The sequence below is a fragment of the Nanorana parkeri genome, unplaced genomic scaffold, assembly GCF_000935625.1.
Source record: "Nanorana parkeri isolate BGI_ZX_2015 unplaced genomic scaffold, ASM93562v1 scaffold1749, whole genome shotgun sequence".
Lineage (NCBI taxonomy): Eukaryota > Metazoa > Chordata > Amphibia > Anura > Dicroglossidae > Nanorana > Nanorana parkeri.
Window position 1 is genome coordinate 91,926 of NW_017308017.1, and position 18,080 is coordinate 110,005.

The 18,080-nt window shown below is 48.5% G+C and overlaps 1 protein-coding gene across 1 annotated transcript in view; it reads right to left on the minus strand.

Moving 5' to 3' along the window:
• Positions 1 to 18,080, minus strand: part of LOC108799531 (phosphofurin acidic cluster sorting protein 1-like) — a 235,587-nt gene that overhangs the window by 57,254 nt on the left and 160,253 nt on the right. The window contains exons 15-16 of the mRNA XM_018571396.1: positions 4,004 to 4,114; positions 1,352 to 1,454 (exon numbers count right to left, since the gene is read on the minus strand). Coding sequence (XP_018426898.1) covers positions 1,352 to 1,454; positions 4,004 to 4,114 — 214 coding nt within the window. The remainder of the gene's footprint in view (positions 1 to 1,351; positions 1,455 to 4,003; positions 4,115 to 18,080) is intronic.

The window sequence follows — 18,080 nt, forward strand, 5'->3', positions numbered from 1 at the left end:
CAACTTGGTTTTTTCCCCGCCGCAATACCGCCCTGCCTGTGCGGTTGAAAACACTGCGCGTTTAGTCGCATGCAGATGGTGGGAGCAGCAGGGTTGGTTTTAATTTTTTAAATTTTTATTTACTTTGTAAACATTTTTCATTTTCATATATTTTATTATTTTTACTTTTTCTTTTTTACATTTTTCTTTAGTTAAATTTTTAATTATTATTTGTAACAATTTTTTTCACTTAACTTTATTGACATCACACAGGGGATAACAAGCCCCTGTGTGATAGCCTTTGGAGGAGACAGGTTCTCTTTATTTAACCTGTCACCTCCAATACAAGAGTTCTAGCACAGCACTGGCTCTGTCACCGCTCCATGCTCCCCCGCTCTGTCACCAATCCACACTCCCCCTGCTCTGTCACCGCTCCACGCCCTCGGCTCTCGCCGCTCAGTTAAAAAAAAAAATCAGGGCTAAAACACTGAAAAAAACACTTGCCCGGCACCCGGAACTACATGTTCTGGGCGTCGGGCGATACAAATTACACACCCCTGGCAGCTATGGATGTAAGTGAATGTGTGTCTTAAAGCTAATATAATGCTTGTTAAGAATATGTAAATATTTGAATGTATTCACTTAGGATTCACATATTCACATAGTCACTTAGGATTTAATTCAAAATTCTAAACTCAGCAGATTGTACAATCAGACTGTAGCAAGTGTCGCTAGCTTTATACACATTAATTTGGCAGCCTTCTAAATTTCTAATGTAAACAAAGAGTTATTGCTCTGGGAGGGCATGTGGTGCAGGCTGAGATCTGATCTGAAATACTTAAGAGCTGCTTTGAATTTTGAGATGAATTGCTCTGCAGTGCCTGCAGCTACAGTGGTGAGAGTGTGTTTTAAAGCTAATTTAATGCTAGTTAAGAATATGTAACTACTTGAATGTCCATATCCTAAACTCATATTCACTTTAGGATTTATTTACAATTCTATATTCAGTAGACTGTACAATCAAACTGTAACATGTGTGGTCAAGCTTTATACACAATTCCTCTGAAGATTACTAATTGTGAAGTGCTGTGGATAACATATTCTATATGCACCATCTACCCTGCACTGTGTATTCCCCACAAAGGTCTGCATTAAATGTATTTTATAGGGTCTTGTATTATGCCACAATTGCCTGAGGATATGAGGACCTATTCAAAACTATGAAACATCCAAAACTAAAAAACATACACTGGACATACATTTTAATCGGTGGTACAAAACGTATTTAATATTTTTTAATAAACATACAATTGCATTTACTGGTATTTATATCTGTGTGAAGTTCAGTTTTAAACTGATTTTAGATACTCACAGTTTATGTTTGCAGGTTAACATGGCTTCTGCAATTGGTAGCTGATGGCAGTTGTTGGCTCCACTCACATACTGCATTATACGACCAAAAATATCAAAAGGTTCTTAAAAAAAATAAAAATAATTAATGGTAAACACTAGAGATGCACCTGTACCGGTTTTTCGCTATCGAGCACTAGTATTGATATTTTTTTTTCTGTACTCGCCGATACTGAATACCGATATCGGAAGTCCCATTAAGGAAGCCAGGCAGCGGCAAAGTCTTCGGCAAAGTCCCAAAACTGTATAAGTATGATGTATGTACTAATAATAAACTGAATTCTGTATTCATGATACTTCGGTGTCTGAGGCAAGTGACGAAGAAGCATGGAGCCAGCTTTCTGCCCAATCAGGAAGCCGGGCGCTGTGTAATGATTTGTTGTCAATTTAGTCCCCATAAATACCTTATATATGCCACATTTATATACAGTTCCTGTATGCCTGTGTCCACATTTAATTCTGCATTCCTAATGTCTCACATTTTAGTCACGCATGTAAAAGCACTGTCCTTAGAAACTAGCACACTCTTTTTTCACTACTCCCTCACAGCTCCACAACTCTTCCCTAACCACCTCTCCAACATTTTGCCAGCCTCTCCAACAGACTGGAATTCAGCTGCATGTGACATGAGGTACACAGCATTGTGAGAGATGACTCAGACTGAGATGACCCAGAAGCTGCTACTCAGAAGTGGCAGGGATATGCATGTATTTACCCTTGCCCACCCTCAAAATGCTAGTGGTCTATACATAGCAACTTAAAAAAAGATGCATGCACCTAGCCATAAACTAAGACAAATAACAATCCACTTCTAAAATTACACAGTACTTAAAAGTACCACACATGATAAAATTTCTTCCATTTCTAAAAACTTAAAGGAGAATTATGAGACAAGTGATTTTCACTCAGCCTCATAATCTGAGCCGACCTGTGACAGTTTCATTGTCACAGGTAGATAGGGAAGTGAGCAAACACATGCCGTCGCTTGCTCACTTCTCCATCTATCCATGCAGAGAGCCGTGACTGTCACTAACGGCTCCCTGCCGGGATTCCCCCTCTCCCCTGTCCGATCCTCCAGCGCTGACTGGCGGAACGAACGGGGGCGGGCACAGCTGGCTCTGCCTCTGGGTAGGCAGAGCCAGCTGTCACTCACGCAGCTGGGTGGATCTCGACAACAATGTCGGGATCCGTTCAGGCTGCGGCGTCTGAGTATACCGTGAGCTGTAGCTCGCGGTATACTGAGCTTTGGGTCACGGGAGAACGCTAGTTTGTGCTCTCCCGTGACCCTTAGGAGAACTATGGGGAAAAGCCCTGACCCCATAGTTCTCCTTTAAGCAACAATTTCCACTATTATGTCTATCACCCCCATACAAGACAATTTCAATTTATCCTGTACAATCTTTTCCCACATACAATAACACCACCATTGAAAATAACCTGTTCCAGGAAAGGACACTCATCTGCTTGTTTTAATAATGAATCAAAGATCAATTGGATTGAAAATATTTCTAGGGAGCAATTTTCTTTCATCAGCTTACAGTGGGGATCGGAGAAGAAGTGAAGGAACCAGCGGCGGGGGAGGGCGGAGGACGGAGCCGCTGTCACAGAACTAATGCAGAGCGGTGAGGAGAGAGAGAGAGAGAGAGAGAGAGAGAGAGAGAGAGAGAGATGCTCGGCCAGGATCTGACAGCCGGCGCCTCTCTCTCCCCTCACTGCTCGTCCGTTCTGTCACAGCGGCTCCGCCCCCCCCGCGGCTGAAGTGCTCTTTCACTTCTCGTCGGATCCCCCGCTGCCTCTGCCCGGGAGAGCAGGGGGGATGCAGAGGAGAATGTGGAGCTGTATTGAAGTCAATGGCATCGCCCACATTGCGATCGCCCGCACTCGGAACGCAGGCACAGGCACGCATTGCGATGTGCAAAAATAGTGCTCGCAGCATTTTTGCGGATCGCACTGGACTGGAACACAGGCACTAATGCAGGCGATCGCACTGTGGGCCTGCCTGCGGAGCCTCGCTGCGGTGCCATTGACTTCAATGCACCGCTACGCCCCATCCCGCTCCTGAATGCAGGTGTTTTTTCGTTGGTAGATCTCAATGAGCTCATCATTTGAAAAGTAGATCTCCAGACGAAAAATAGTGGGCGCCCCTGCTGTAGACTATATAAAACTTAAAAAATCAGCAACTCCTTACACACTCATTTTAAATTAATTTACTCTCCTCCATGTATGACAAAGATCCCTAATCACGGCTACTTTGCTGAGGAGTCAAAAAGTATAATATACCTTATGAAATATTTACCAAAAAGGACACAAACCATTCTACTGAATATTGTGTGTTAAAAAGAGTTAAATACACAATAGTATACGTATATTACACAATACTAGACATATATAATCCAGCAAAGAGTGTCCTGGGTGGTAAATGAACCCAGAGCTGCAAGGTGTAAATTCCAACCTCTTAGCCAATGTGCTATGATTTTCTGACACTGCTAATAAAATGTAAGGCTTTGACTTACTGGTGCATAACAGAATCTGTATACACTGTTTATATCAGTTTCCAGTCATATTATTTGTATCATGAAACTATGTATAATCAGCCACAAATAAGACACCTTACCTATAGCTGGAGGCTCAGATTTGTTGAACAGATCCCTCCAAGCAGCATCAAAAAACAGAGTAGCATAACGAGAATCCAAAGAAGAAAGATATTTACAAACAGGATGTGATCCTACAATAAAAACATTAAATAGGACATATAACGCAAGCATAACATTTGCCACAAAAATTAACTAATGCATGGATACCATCCTTGATAACACAAGCCAGTGAAATATTATCGGACTGATTACACATGAAGAAGGACATAGCTGAGAGACGGACATTCTACATGATTTTTTATTATGGTACTTGTATGTACTCTGGCTGTCAAAAAGGATGGAAGGGGTGTGGTTCTTTGATTAGGTTTTAATCTGTTTGTTGATCACTAATTTGTATATGATATGAATTGAATTAAAAGTTTATATATATATTTTTTTACACTAGTGCAATGGTTTGTGCCTCTATAAACCCCAATTTTCTAATTGTGTGCATTTATTTCGTCTTCAAATTAGCTCAAATAAAGAACTCAGCTTATCAGTTGATTTATGATAATTAGAAGGGAATCTCCTTAATTCCAGATCACTGCCTATTTTCATATATTAAATACTGTTTTGTTTTTTTATCAGAGTAAACGTTCTGACATGCTCTGTCCCTGCCCCAAAATTGTGCTCCTGCATTGTCAGCCTCTTTATTGACTATGGTAGTGTAACACCTGAAAGCGACGTTTAGGAACCCAGTGGTCCCTTCTTCAGGCTAACAAAAACTTTTTCTGTTTGCCTGAAGAAGGGACCACTGGGTTACAAAACATCGCTTTGAGATGTTACACTACCATAGTCAATTAAAAGAAATTGACTTGGCGTCGATTTGGAGTGCGAATTACTTTCTACTGAAATTTATATGATCTGTGGAGGCATCTGCTGTCACTGCTGCACCCGCCCTGCTTTTGGGCTCTTCCGGTCAGGAGTGTGATGGGATACACTTGGTCTTATGCATTGTCAGCCTGTCACACAGGCTTCAAATGGGGACTACAAATGGTTGTTTCAACACATACTAGGTCTACTGTTGTCACCATTAGTAAACCCACCCTGAGAAATGCTATGCAGCCAGCACTGAAGTAAATGAATGTAGACGGGAAGTGGCTGCAAATAATCTGCAGGAGATCAGCAACACTTAGCTGCAAGGGTGAAAAAAAGGTAAAATTAAGTTGTTTCAGAGGTTGTGGGAGACACAGAACACACACGGAGACCAAGAGTAGTTTTATGAGCCCTTAGCGAAAGGGGTCTCTTTATTAAGGTGAACACACAGGCAGTAGTCTGGCACAGCAGGGTTAAATACACAGGGTCACAAGGGAGGCGATTTAGGTCCAGCAAAGGTTATATCCTCAGGGTCTCCTGGCAGCTGTTTGGGCCAACAAAGATTAAGTCCTCTGGGACACCAGGCAGTGGTTTAGGTACAAAAAGGGTAGGTCCTCAGGGCACAGGCAGCCATTTGGTCACAAAAAAGGTTAAAGGAGAACTATGAGGTCAGGCCTTCTCCCCATAGTTCTCCTAAGGGTCACGGGAGAACACAAACTAGCGTTCTCCCGTGACCCAAAGCTCAGTATACCGTATAGCTGTAGCTCAAGGTATACTGAGACGCCGCAGCCGGGACGGATCCCGACATTGCGGTCGAGATCCATCCAGCTGCGGGCTCTGCCTATCCAGAGGCAGAGCCAGCTGTGACCGCCCCCTTCCCCCGTCTATTCCGCCAGTCAGCGCTCGAGGATCGGACACGGGAGGGGGGGAATCCCTGCACGGAGCCGTTAGTGACAGTCACGGCTCTCTGCAGGGATAGATAGAGAAGTGAGCAGACGACGGTATGTGTTCGCTCACTTTCCGATCTACTGAGCCGACCTGTGACAGTTTCATTGTCCCAGGTCGGCTCAGATTATGAGGCTGAGTGAAAATCACTCGCCTCATAATTCTCCTTTAAGTCCTGAATTCACAGGCAGCAGTTTAAGCACAGAATGGGTAAATCATCAGGGACACAGGGCAGAGGTTTGGGTGCAGCAAAGATGAAGACCTCAGGGCACAGCAAAGGTTAACTCTTTTCGGATTACCAGGCAGCTGTGTAGGTACAGAAAGGGTAAGTACTCAGGGCACAGGCAGCGGTGTAGGCACAGCAAAGGTTAAGTCCTCCCAGTTATCACACAGCGGTATGGGCACGGAAAGGTTAAAACACAGTGCAGCAGCTTAGGCACAGAAATGGCTAAGTCCTCAGGGCATAGGCAGCAGCTTAGGCACAGAAAGGATTATTTCTCACACTCAGCAGCTTGACCCCCTCAACTTGGCTAACTTCTCTCTATTCCAGGCGGATGTTCCTTTAAGCACACAGCTAGAGCCCTGCCTTAGCTCAGGCTCTGCTGTCAGTCAGCATGGAGAGGAATGGCAGGCATGAGAGGCGCAGCCATGAGAGGGGAGGAAAAGAGGCAGATGCAGGCTGGTTGCTCAGCAACCAGCCTCGCCCCTGATGATGGTGCGTCCATCAGGATTGCGGCCTTTGGTGCTGGGGGGCCACCAGTGGTGGGAACACAGGGCCCCGCACTGGGGCGCGGACACATTGGCTTGTAGGAGCTCCTTTCCTTCCCCAGTGAGGGTGGGACAGATGGCTAGAACAGGCAGTGTCCAGTTGTGATACTCCTCAAGCATGTGTATATGGACGGTGCATTGCCGCTGCCCCTGGGTGTCTAGGCTGACTACATAAACGAAGAAATAATGTCACCAGCACACCATAGTAGTAAAGCAATAGTCAATTAATTGGCACATTGCCATTCAATGCAAGCGCTTTCATGGCCTCAGGGGGTCCCCTTCTGAGCCTGATGAACTACTACTGGTGTGCCGGTGACATTATTTCTTCGTTTATGGTATACTACGAGCACCCACCCATACGGGTTCCTTCCGGTAAGGAGTGCAGCAAGACCTCTGGTTCTTAGGCTGACTACATAACTAATCTCATCAACTTTGTGAAAAATTTGGTAGGGCCCATCCCGGGTGAGTTGGAGTTTGTGACTTATCATAAAGACTTGTTGTCCTTCGGTAAACTTCCGACTTTGGGTCCTACGGTTGTACCACGTCTTCTGCGCTTTTGGGCAGCTCTGAGGTGGTCCCTGTGACGGACTGAACTGTCACTGGGGCTGCTGGAGGAGCCTGAGGGCTAGCCTCCTTCCTACTGACTACGGACCTAGGGCTGCAGAGATTTATTACCCCAGAGAACTTTGTTTGCTTTTCCTGTTTAATATTTTATCTAGAGAGAGCTTTTCACTATTTGACTTGAATTGAACCATCCTGATTTCCATCTTGTTTGGATACCATCTCTGCTAAGCATAATTTTGTGAAGGCAGCAGGCTGTCTGGACTCTCCATTGTTTGGGATGATGGGATCAAGCTCTTATCTGATTACGGACATTCATTAGGTTCAAAGAGTGTCTGTGCTTAAGCAATTCCAATGCTCCACCCGGTTGTCTAGGGGAGGGGATTGTTCAATGTAACACACTGAACCCTTATCTGATTCTGTGAGGTATAAACTCTGTGTGCTTTCTTCAATAAACCAGTTCAAGTTTCCACTCCAAAGTCAGTGTTGTCTGATTCTTGGGGTAAGCCCATGCTATATTCACTGGCTTCTGTTTCCAGCACCCAGGGAACAACCTTAAGACGGAGATATCCAGTCGGGGTATCAGGGAGTCTGTCACAGTCCCTGGCCAGGGATGCAAGCCTAGTTATCTGCTCACACAGCTCTAAAATGTAGGGTACAACCGGAGTGCCCGTGTCCTCAACTTGTCCTTCCAAATGTCCTATCAACAAAGTCAAAAGGGCCACGAACTCACCTCCCATACAGCAACTCATAGGGCGAGAATCCTGTGGATTCCTGTGGCACTTCCAGGTAGGCAAACAGAAGATACAGAAGTAGCCTCTCCCAGTCAGTCTTGCTGTCCACAAAAGCCCTTAGCATACTCTTGAGGATCCAATTAAAGCATTTACAGAGGCCATTTGTTTGGGGGTGGTATGGGGTGGCCAGTATAGCCCGCACACCGCATGTGCACCATAGGGACTGTATCAAATCGGGCATGAACTGGGTGCCTTGGTCGGTTAAAATTTTGCCAGGGACCCCAACTCGCGAGAAAACAATGATGAGGGCTTCTGCCACTTTAAATGCTGATATGCTGGACAAGGGAATGGCCTTAGGGTATTGGATGGCATAATCTACCACAGTCAGGATGTACTGCTTCCCTGACTTACTAGGCCAGGCTAAGGGGCCGATAATATCCACAGCCACCCTCTGAAAGGGCTCCTCGATTATGGGCATTGGGTGTAAGGGGGCCCTGGAGTGATCTCTGGGCCGCCCCCTTCTCTGACAAAATGTCACATGTCTGACAATAGTGAGCAACAGATTGGGAAATGCCGGGCCAGTAAAAGGCCTGGGTCAGCCGTTTTTCTGTCTTCCGTTTTCCCAGGTGTCCGGCTAATGGAATGTCATGGGAAATATGCAGCAGGGGTAGCCGTAAAAGCTGCGGGACTGCTTAGTCGCAGTCCAGGTGTCACGGTCTGCGACCGGGGCACACAAAATGACAAAAAGTAACGTGCAAAAAATGGTGTCTGTGCGTTAACAGGGACGCACTAGAGGCGCAGGTTCTAAGAAGGGCCAGGTGTTCGACAGAGCCTCTAATGGTGAGGATGATTGGCTGCTGGACACCTTCCACGTTGCGGCCCTCTAGCATGCCCACACAGACATAAAGATTAGTGGCAGCACCGAGGTGCTGGATGCATCAGCAGACAGGGTTGAAGCATATACACAGCCACACGAGTAGGCACAGGTGCAAGGACTCACTTGAAGAAGCTGATGATCCATCCAATGCAGGACGTACAGGATCTCGCTGTGAGGAAGAGGGAATCCAGACTCATAGGAGACAAGGTAGGTGGTGGGCAACCGCAGGGATTATAGAGGCAAGAAATAAACAGGAAGTCCGACTGGGTGAAAAGACACGTTGCTCGAACGGCACGGAACAAGTGAGCTGGACTTTTAATGGAGAGGTTCAGAGTGGATTGGCAGGAAGCCAAGCAGCTCAGACAGGAGGTAAAACCCGGCGCCGGATCCTCACACAGGGAAGTGTGACACCAGGGCTGGTCTGGAGTGCGCGCATTTGTAACCCGGTAAAGTAACTCTCTATCCCAGACAATTTGGTCTTTCCCCTCCCCTATCAGTTTGTTGGCCGCTTGGGCAAGGAACCTGGCCAGTGTAGGATCAGTCTCCAGTTCCTGCTTAAATTTTTCCTGGTCCCATGTCAGGGTAGGGTTCGGGTCGGGGTTAACCACACTCAACGGGTCCAGTGCAGGGTGGGGGACTGTCTGGGCCTCCTCAGCCCATTGACCTTGATTGGCTTGGTTCCATGTCACAGCTCCTACGTACTGGCATTGCAACTCCCCGATTCTGCAGTTTTGTTCCCGAAATCCATAATCAAGGCGAACAGAAGCCCTGGGTATGCATTTCCTGGCGCAATTTCTTTGGTTCTTACTACGCGGGGTTCAACAATGGTGAGAAAGGCCCCTATGTCACAGAATTCAATGGCTTTTCCCCCCATCGAGACGTAGGTGCCGCTGCTTTTTCTCCAGGCAGGGGGTAGTGAGGGAGTGATTGCTTCGTGGGGGCCACCAACTCGTTGGGAGGTGGTGGGAGATCTTCTTATTGTGATAGCTCAACATAGTGAACAGGATTGGTGGGGATGGCCTGGTCGGTGCGCCGGTTCCTGGGGCAGCTGGCCTGCGAGTGTCCAGTTTGGTTGCATCCATAGCACTGACAATCCGATGACAGCCCTGGAGATCCAGGCCGGTAGGAGGGGATTGGGGTGATGCCAGGGGCTGAAGGAATAGGCCGTTGGAAGGGCAGTCTGGAGGGGCCTGCTGATAGCCGAGCGTGGCTTTAGGCTTTAGCCGGTTCAGATACTAGCTTCTTCCATTGTGACTTGATGTTGAGCACTTCGTCAGCCAGAGTAGCTGCCCTTTTGAGGATGGAGGGATCCCTCTCCCTCAGCCACTCACGTACCTCAGTCGGGCACTTGGCATAAAACTGCTCCTTCGGGAAGGTTTGGGTAACATGTTCAATGGTAAGGGCCTGCTCACCTTCCAGCCAGCGCCGGCAGGCCTGTGATATCTTGTGAGCATACATTTTGAAGAAAGGCTCAGAGTGACAAGACAAATCATGGAAGCAGATTCGGTGGGTTTCTGGGGCCACAGAATAGTGCTCCAGGACAGTCTGTTTAACTGTATCATAGTCCCGATTCCACTGGGGGTCTATTGTTCGGTATGCAGTGGCCGCACGACCTTCCAGCACCCAGCCTGCTCAGGGGACCCCAAGTAATTGACATAAGTGTTCAAAGTCCTGAAAGAAGCCTTCCACATCGCTGGCAGCTTCAAAGAAGGGCATAAAGTCTTTACGAGTGACCATTGGGGTGTCGGGTGCAAATGTTGGCGGGCGGAGGATGGCATCTTGTCCACGAGAGGCCCCATGGTTTCCCTCTCATGAGACCTTTGGATAGCTTCCCGCTTATCGTCCAAGGTGGCTTTGGGCCCAAGGATGGCTATCTCTTCCTTGTACCAAGCAACCCAAGGGTTCCTGGGGCTTGGGTGGTTCGACCCAGGTTTTCCACTCTGGGGTGGTGGTGGCGCATACAGACTATCTTGAGGGTCTGCTTCCTCGAGAACTCAAATCAGTTCCTCTTTAAACAGTCTTCTGCATGATAGGCCTAGTTCCCAGGCCCTATTCTGTAAGCTCACCACAGTCCAATTCCTGTATTCGCTACCCCTGGCCTGGTCCAGAATTGTTCTAGACCCACTGCTTACCATCAGATTCTGACAGGGGTTGTGGGAGACACAGAACACACACGGAGACGAAGAATACGAAGAATAGTTTTATGAGGCCTTAGCGAAAGGGGTCTCTTAATTTAGGTGAACACACAGACAGTAGTCTGGCACAGCAGGGTTAAATGTACAGGGTCACAGGTGAAGCAATATAGGTCCAGCAAAGGTTATATCGGCAGGGTCACTGGGCAGCAGTTTGCGCCAACAAAGATTAGGGCCTCGGGGTCACCAGGCAACCGTTTAGGCACAGAAAGGGTCAGTCCTCAATGCACAGGCAGCGGTTTAAGCACAGAAAGGGTAAATCATCAGGGACACAGGGGAGTGGTTTGGGTGCAGCAAAGATTAGGTCCTCAGGGCACAGCAAAGGTTAAGTCCTCCAGGTTACCAGGCTGCGGTGTAGGCACAGAACAGGTAAGTCCTCAGGACACAGGCAGCGGTGTAGGCACAGAAAGGGTAAGTCCTCAGGGTCACCAGGCAGACCACCAGAATTTGAAACAGCCAGTGATGGCTGTTTACATACAAGTGGTCCGGCATCTGTAAAGACGCCCAATCGCTTGTATGATGCATCTCTCTGTGCCCCCCCCTTACCTCTCCTCGCCGCCGCTGCCCCCGCAATCTCGAGCGTCTGATCCGGGACTGGCAATGTGGCTCCATGCACTGAGAGTACACGTTCTCCCTCCGCTCTCCTCCCCGGTCTCTGAATGCAGGAAGTGGTGTTTACTACCTCACTTTCGCATACCTCTGTCACTCTCCGGTACAGAAAACGGAGAGACGCTGGTGAAGCAGATCTGTGCTTCATCAGCTTCCCTGGGGGTCCCAAGGTGAGATCAGAGGTCTTAGAGACCCCTGTCTCCATAAAAGGGACCTGCCACTGTAATGTGATATCACATAAGGGGATTCTTATCCCCTATGTGAAAACAATAAAGTGAAGTGTATAAAAGTTTTTTTTTAAATTGGTCACAAAATAAATAAAATGTACACAAAAAAACTCCACAAATTTTTTTTCAAGTCCCCCTGTAATGCCCGGTAGGCTCGGGGTAGGTATGCAGGATCTCAGCGGCGGAGTTAGGGGGATCTGGACTCAGAATGAGGGGTGTAACGGCAATTCAGTCTTGGACTTCTGGCGTCTCTCACAATCTAACGGTGAGTTAGAGGTCCCTGCATCATAGGCCGTGCGTCGAGATATGCGTTACAGTAGTAGCTATTGCGTCATATACCACTCTGTAGGAGATGCATAGAATGAAATGAAACTAAGGAGTACTGCCGGAGCAGTGTTGGAGATAAATTATATATTAGGGTAGTCCTAGTAGTAGTCTCTTCAACCTCCCTTTTCGCAGGCACCGGCAGGGAGAAAACAGCACAGCCTTTACACGACCTAGAGTTCTTAGCTACAGTCTATACCCAATTGGGGAAACCTTGCTATAGTCTGCAGGACTAGCTGCAGAGTACTTGCGGTTTTCGCTGATGGGGAAGTCCTGGTGGGAAACCTCCTGGCAGGCTGGCTTGGTGTGGTGGTGTCCTGGACCAATCCGGTCACCTGGAGTAGGCAGATGTCCTGAGGTAGCTGGGCTCCAAGGGAGAGATGCAGGCTCAAGGTACGCTGGGGTTGAGGAAGTCCTGAATATGGCCTCGGTTGCAGGGTTAGCAGGGCGTTCGGTCCTCAATAGTGGTACGCCCTGCTAACCTGACATCCGAGTTTAAATAGCCTGTAGAGGCGGGAAAACGAGCAGCGGCGTCTCGCCTCTTCCGCGTTCCAGGCTGGAACGCATCGGCCGGCGTGTCAGTGAGGGGAGCGTAACTGCGGCGATCCGCTTCCTGGTGCGTTCCACTGTGGAACGCACTCTCACCGCTGGATCTCCCCGGGCTCCCTTACAGTACCCCCTCCCTAAGGGAACACCCCTGGGGTTTCTGACCGGAGAAGGTCTATGAGGGTATCTGCTGTGGAAACGTTTCTTCAGCCGGAGAGCATGGACGTCCCCATCATCCTCCCATGAGTCCTCTAGTGGACCATAGCCTTTCCACCGTATGAGGTACTGGAGAGTATTCCCCCTCCTTCGGGAGTCGAGTATGTCAGCGACCTCGTACTCGGTCTCACCCTGAACTTCAATCGGGGGAGCAGGGGAGGATACCCTGTTGGGGAAAGGGTTAGGCCGGTATGGCTTGAGCAGAGACACATGAAAGGATTGGTCCATTTGGATTCCGTCGGGGGAGATTACATATCCTAGGAAAGCTATGGATGTTTGCTCAAAAACGCATTTTTGGAGTTTAACGTAGAGGGAGTGTGCCCTGAGTCTCGTGAGAACCCACCTTACGTGTTTCCTGTGTGTTTGAAGATCATCGGAGTAGATCAGGATGTCGTCGAGGTAAACGACGACACATACATCTAGGAGGTCTCTGAATATATCGTTTATGAAGCTCTGGAATGTAGCAGGAGCATTACATAAACCAAATGGCATCACCGTATATTCAAAGAGTCCATAGCGGGTTCTGAAGGCAGTCTTCCACTCATCACCCTGCCTCATTCTAATTAGCCCCACGGAGATCTAGTTTTGTGAAAACCCTAGAGGTTTGGAGCCTCTCAATGAGCTCGGGTATGAGGGGGAGTGGATATAGTTTTTTTACAGTAATTTTGTTGAGCTCTCTATAATCTATTATAGGACGGAGGGTGTTATCTTTATTTTTGACAAAGAATATTCCTGCGCTAGCAGGTGAAGAAGAGGGCCTAATGAAGTATTTTTTTAGATTATCATCCAAGTACTTCTTTAAATGGTCGAGCTCCGGTTGGGAGAGAGGGTATATCCTTCCTGTGGGTATGGAACTCCCAGGGATGAGTTGTCGGACAGTCATACACTCGATGTGGCGGTAATGTCTGGGCAAGTTGTTCACTAAATACATCAGAGAATTCCCTGTAGTGGTTTGGAACCTCTTCCGAGGCAAGAATTAGTACAGGGGTCACTGGGTAACATGTCTTCCTACAGTATTCCGATTCCAGCTGAATCCCAGTCCCATCCCAGGATAGAGGCGGTATATGGAGCCTTAACCACGATAGGCCTAGGACAACCGGGAAAAGTGTTGAGGGAATAATGTCGAAAGACAGGTATTCGGTATGACTGCTGAGACAGGAAACTAACAAGGGTTGGGTCTGACTACAGATAGGGCCTGAGGACGAGGTGGACCCGTCAATGAAACTGACAGACACCGAGTTATGCTTTTTAAGGTGTGGTATTTTATTCTTCAGAACTAGCTGTTGGTCAATAAAATTTCCACACGATCCCGTGTCGATCATGGCGTCAACCGCTATCCTCTCTTGGTCCCACTGTAATATGAGAGGAACATAGATGTAGGAATCAGACTGGCAAACAGTTGGTGTGAGTTTGCACATGTGGTATATATTACCTTCTGACTTTTTCTTAATTAGAGGGCATGACCCAAAGGTGTGTGCAGGAACGGCACAATACAAGCATAGATTCCTAGTACGCCTCCTCATCCGTTCTGCTGGGGTTAAGGGTCCTCTAATAGCTCCTACCTCCATCGGTTCCTCTTTAGGAGAGGGGTTTGGTCTTATGGAAGCGGTCGCACCCCCGGCCCATCTTTCAGCCCTTCTCTCCCTGAGACGGCGGTCAATCCTGATAGCACGTTGGATTAGGTCATCGAGGGTCTCAGGTAAGACGTCTCGAGCAATCTCGTCCTTCAGGGCCTCGGAGAGACCGAGGCGAAATTGGTTTCGCAGACTGATATTGTTCCACTCGGTCTCCCTGGCCCAGCGTTGGAACTCGGCGACGAAGTCTTCAACTGGGCGACGTCCTTGTTTCAAAGCCCTTATGGCAGTCTCTGCAGTTAATTGTTTTGTGGGGTCTTCGTATAAAAGGGACATGGCGTCAAGGAAGGAAGGAAAAGACTCCTGGATAGGATCTCCTGTCTCCATATAGGTGGTTGCCCAAGCACGGGGCTCCCCCCTAAGATATGAAATCAGGGTAAGTACCTTGATCCTATCATTAGGGTAGGTCCGGGGGCGTAGCTCAAACAGTAAATTGCAGGAGTTTATAAACTCGCGGAATTTCTTCCGGTCCCCGGTGAAAGGGTCAGGAGGGCTGACCTTTGGTTCGGGACCCTCTCTGTGAGGCGGAGGGGGAGCTTCTATGATCTCTCTGAGGGATCGGTTTTGTAGCTGCAATTCTTGTACGGTCTCGGTTAGTGACTCTACAGTGTGTGTGAGTCGCACTAAGTGCGTAGCTAACTCCGCTGGATCCATCTAAGGGTACCACTATTCTGTAACGCCCGGTAGGCTCGGGGTAGGTATGCAGGATCTTAGCGGCGGAGTTAGGGGGATCTGGACTCAGAATGAGGGGTGTAACGGCAATTCAACCGTAAAACAGTAGAAAGACATCCCATCAAGGAATCAGTGCTGAGGGCGGCCTGGAATAGAGGGACGGTCGAGTTCGACGGAGCGCAAATTCAGGTGATGCCAGACCTTTCTCGCCACACGCTGCGGATGAGACGGGTCCTGAAGCCGCTTCTAGATGATTCGTGCAGTAGGTGCTACATACCGCTGGGGCCACCCCTTCCATCTCTTGGTTCAGCGGAATGGCGGCTCCTTCGCCCTCCATACCCCGGATCAACTTCCTGACCTGTTCGCTTTTTTGGAGGCAGAGGCTATAGCAATCCCGAGCTGGCTGGATTTCCCCTACGGGCCTTCACCCTCGACGGGTCCTTTGCCGCGGTCCACACTAGGGCCCATGCGTAGTGGCAGACGCCCTGCCCGAAGGCCTTCTCCACGCCCGGATCCGACTTGGAGCGAGCCCTGATCTCCTCCTCTCCCGTCTATTGTTCCGTTGATGCCTGGGCCTTGTTATCGTTGCGGATGCCCTGGCCCCGGATGGCCCACTGACTCATTCTCCGATCCGCTTCTGTTTTGGACTTACCATCAAGCCTATATCCCGATGGCGAGGCGTACGGGGGCTGGAGCCCTGGGATCCCTCATTCTTGCACACCATGGTCCTTTTCTCTCCCTGCTGGGGAGAAGGATGGGCCTCCTAGACTAAGGCGGTTGTGGTTCAGGTTTCATTGGCATTATTATACTGTTTTACTGTTACTGATTTACTCTATTTTGTTTATTCTCAGAGGGAAATACCAATTTGATATCTTCTGCCCCCATGTGCTCCAAGATGGAGACTCTCATAGTTTAGAGTTAGGACCGCACTATAAGAGGTGCCTTGGCGCGGCAGTGCGGCTTACACATCCTCGGCTGAAGACGTGTATCCAAACCTCTGTCATTATCCTTAGTGGTGAGACATGTTGCTTTACATGCTGGTTTTGTGAGGGTGCCATGATGCCTTTCTACTGTTTTACTGTTCAAAGCCCATTTCGTGTGCACCTTACTGTATAACTGGTAACAAATTGTTGAGTGCGTTTGTCGTTTGTTTTGCGTAACGGCAATTCAGTCTTGGACCTCTGGCGTCTCTCACAATCTAACGGTGAGTTAGAGGTCCCTGCATCATAGGCCGTGCGTCGAGATATGCGTTACAGTAGTAGCTATTGCGTCATATACCACTCTGTAGGAGATGCATAGAATGAAATGAAACTAAGGAGTACTGCCGGAGCAGTGTTGGAGATAAATGATATATTAGGGTAGTCCGTTTAGTAGTCCCTTCAACCTCCCTTTTCCCAGGCACCGGCAGGGAGAAAACCGCACAGCTTTTACACGACCTAGAGTTCTTAGCTACAGTCTATACCCAATTGGGGAAACCTTGCTATAGTCTGCAGGACTAGCTGCAGAGTACTTGCGGTTTTCGCTGATGGGGAAGTCCTGGTGGGAAACCTCCTGGCAGGCTGGCGTGGTGTGGTGGTGTCCTGGACCAATCCGGTCACCTGGAGTAGGCAGATGTCCTGAGGTAGCTGGGCTCCAAGGGAGGAGATGCAGGCTCAAGGTACGCTGGGGTTGAGGAAGTCCTGAATATGGCCTCGGTTGCAGGGTTAGCAGGGCGTTCGGTCCTCAATAGTGGTACGCCCTGCTAACCTGACATCCGAGTTTAAATAGCCTGTAGAGGCGGAAAAACGAGCAGCGGCGTCTCGCCTCTTCCGCGTTCCAGGCTGGAACGCATCGGCCGGCGTGTCAGTAAGGGGGAGTAACTGCGGCGATCCGCTTCCTGGTGCGTTCCACTGTGGAACGCACTCTCACGGCTGGATCTCCCCGGGATCCCTTACACCCCCACCCCCACATAGATGCGCAAAAATGTGCTAGCTGTGCCTACACGCAAAAATGAAGATTGCGCCAATTACGCAACACTTGTTACATATCATCGCGAACGTCGGAGTGTGAATAATAATTTTAGGGCCATCAATCACTGTTAAAATTAAGCTGATGAGCGGTAAAATATTTGAAAGCGTCGCCTATGGCCAATTTTGGGTGTGGTAGCTTTTTTTGCAGGCGTGCACAATTTTAAGGCTTGACATGTTTGGTGTCTTATTTACCCGACGTGACCCCATCTTTCATATTTTGCCAAAAAATTGGGTAATAATAAATGTTTCCTAACATAATAAAGGAAAACGTTTTTTAAAAATTTTCGGTACTTTTTTCATTATATAGTAAAAAATAAAAAAATTAAATACCCCCAAAAGAAAGCTCCATCTGTCCCCCAAAAATGGTATAAAATTAATTTCAATACAGCATTGACTGATGGAATAAATGTCAGTCAAAGTACTGCAGCCCTGAATACTGAAAAATGGCCTGGACAGGAAGGGGGTGTAAACACCCCGGTCAGCAAGTTAAGCACACAGCTAGAGCCCTGCCTTAGCTCAGGCTCTGCTGTCAGTCAGCATGGAGAGGAATTGCCTCCCAAGCCCTCCTACAGCTCTTAAAAAGCTGTGAGAGGCGCAGGCAAGGTAGAGGAAGAACAGAGGCAGATGCAGGCTGGTTGCGCAGCAACCAGCCTCACCCCCTGATGACGGTGCGGCCATCGGGATCGTGGCCTTTTTTGCTGGAGGTCCACCAGTGGCGGGAACATGGGACCCACACTTGGGTGCGGGCACATTGCCTGGCTCATTCCTATGAGCTTTTGATCAAAAGCTGCTTGCTATTCTGTTGGGGACATGTGTGTGCGCGACTCCCAGCAGCTTTTGATCTCCTGGCCGTGCAGCCAGGGATCAAAGGCTGAACAGTGGTGAGAGAACGTGCGGCTGCCTGCAGCTTTTGAAGTGCTGGCCATGC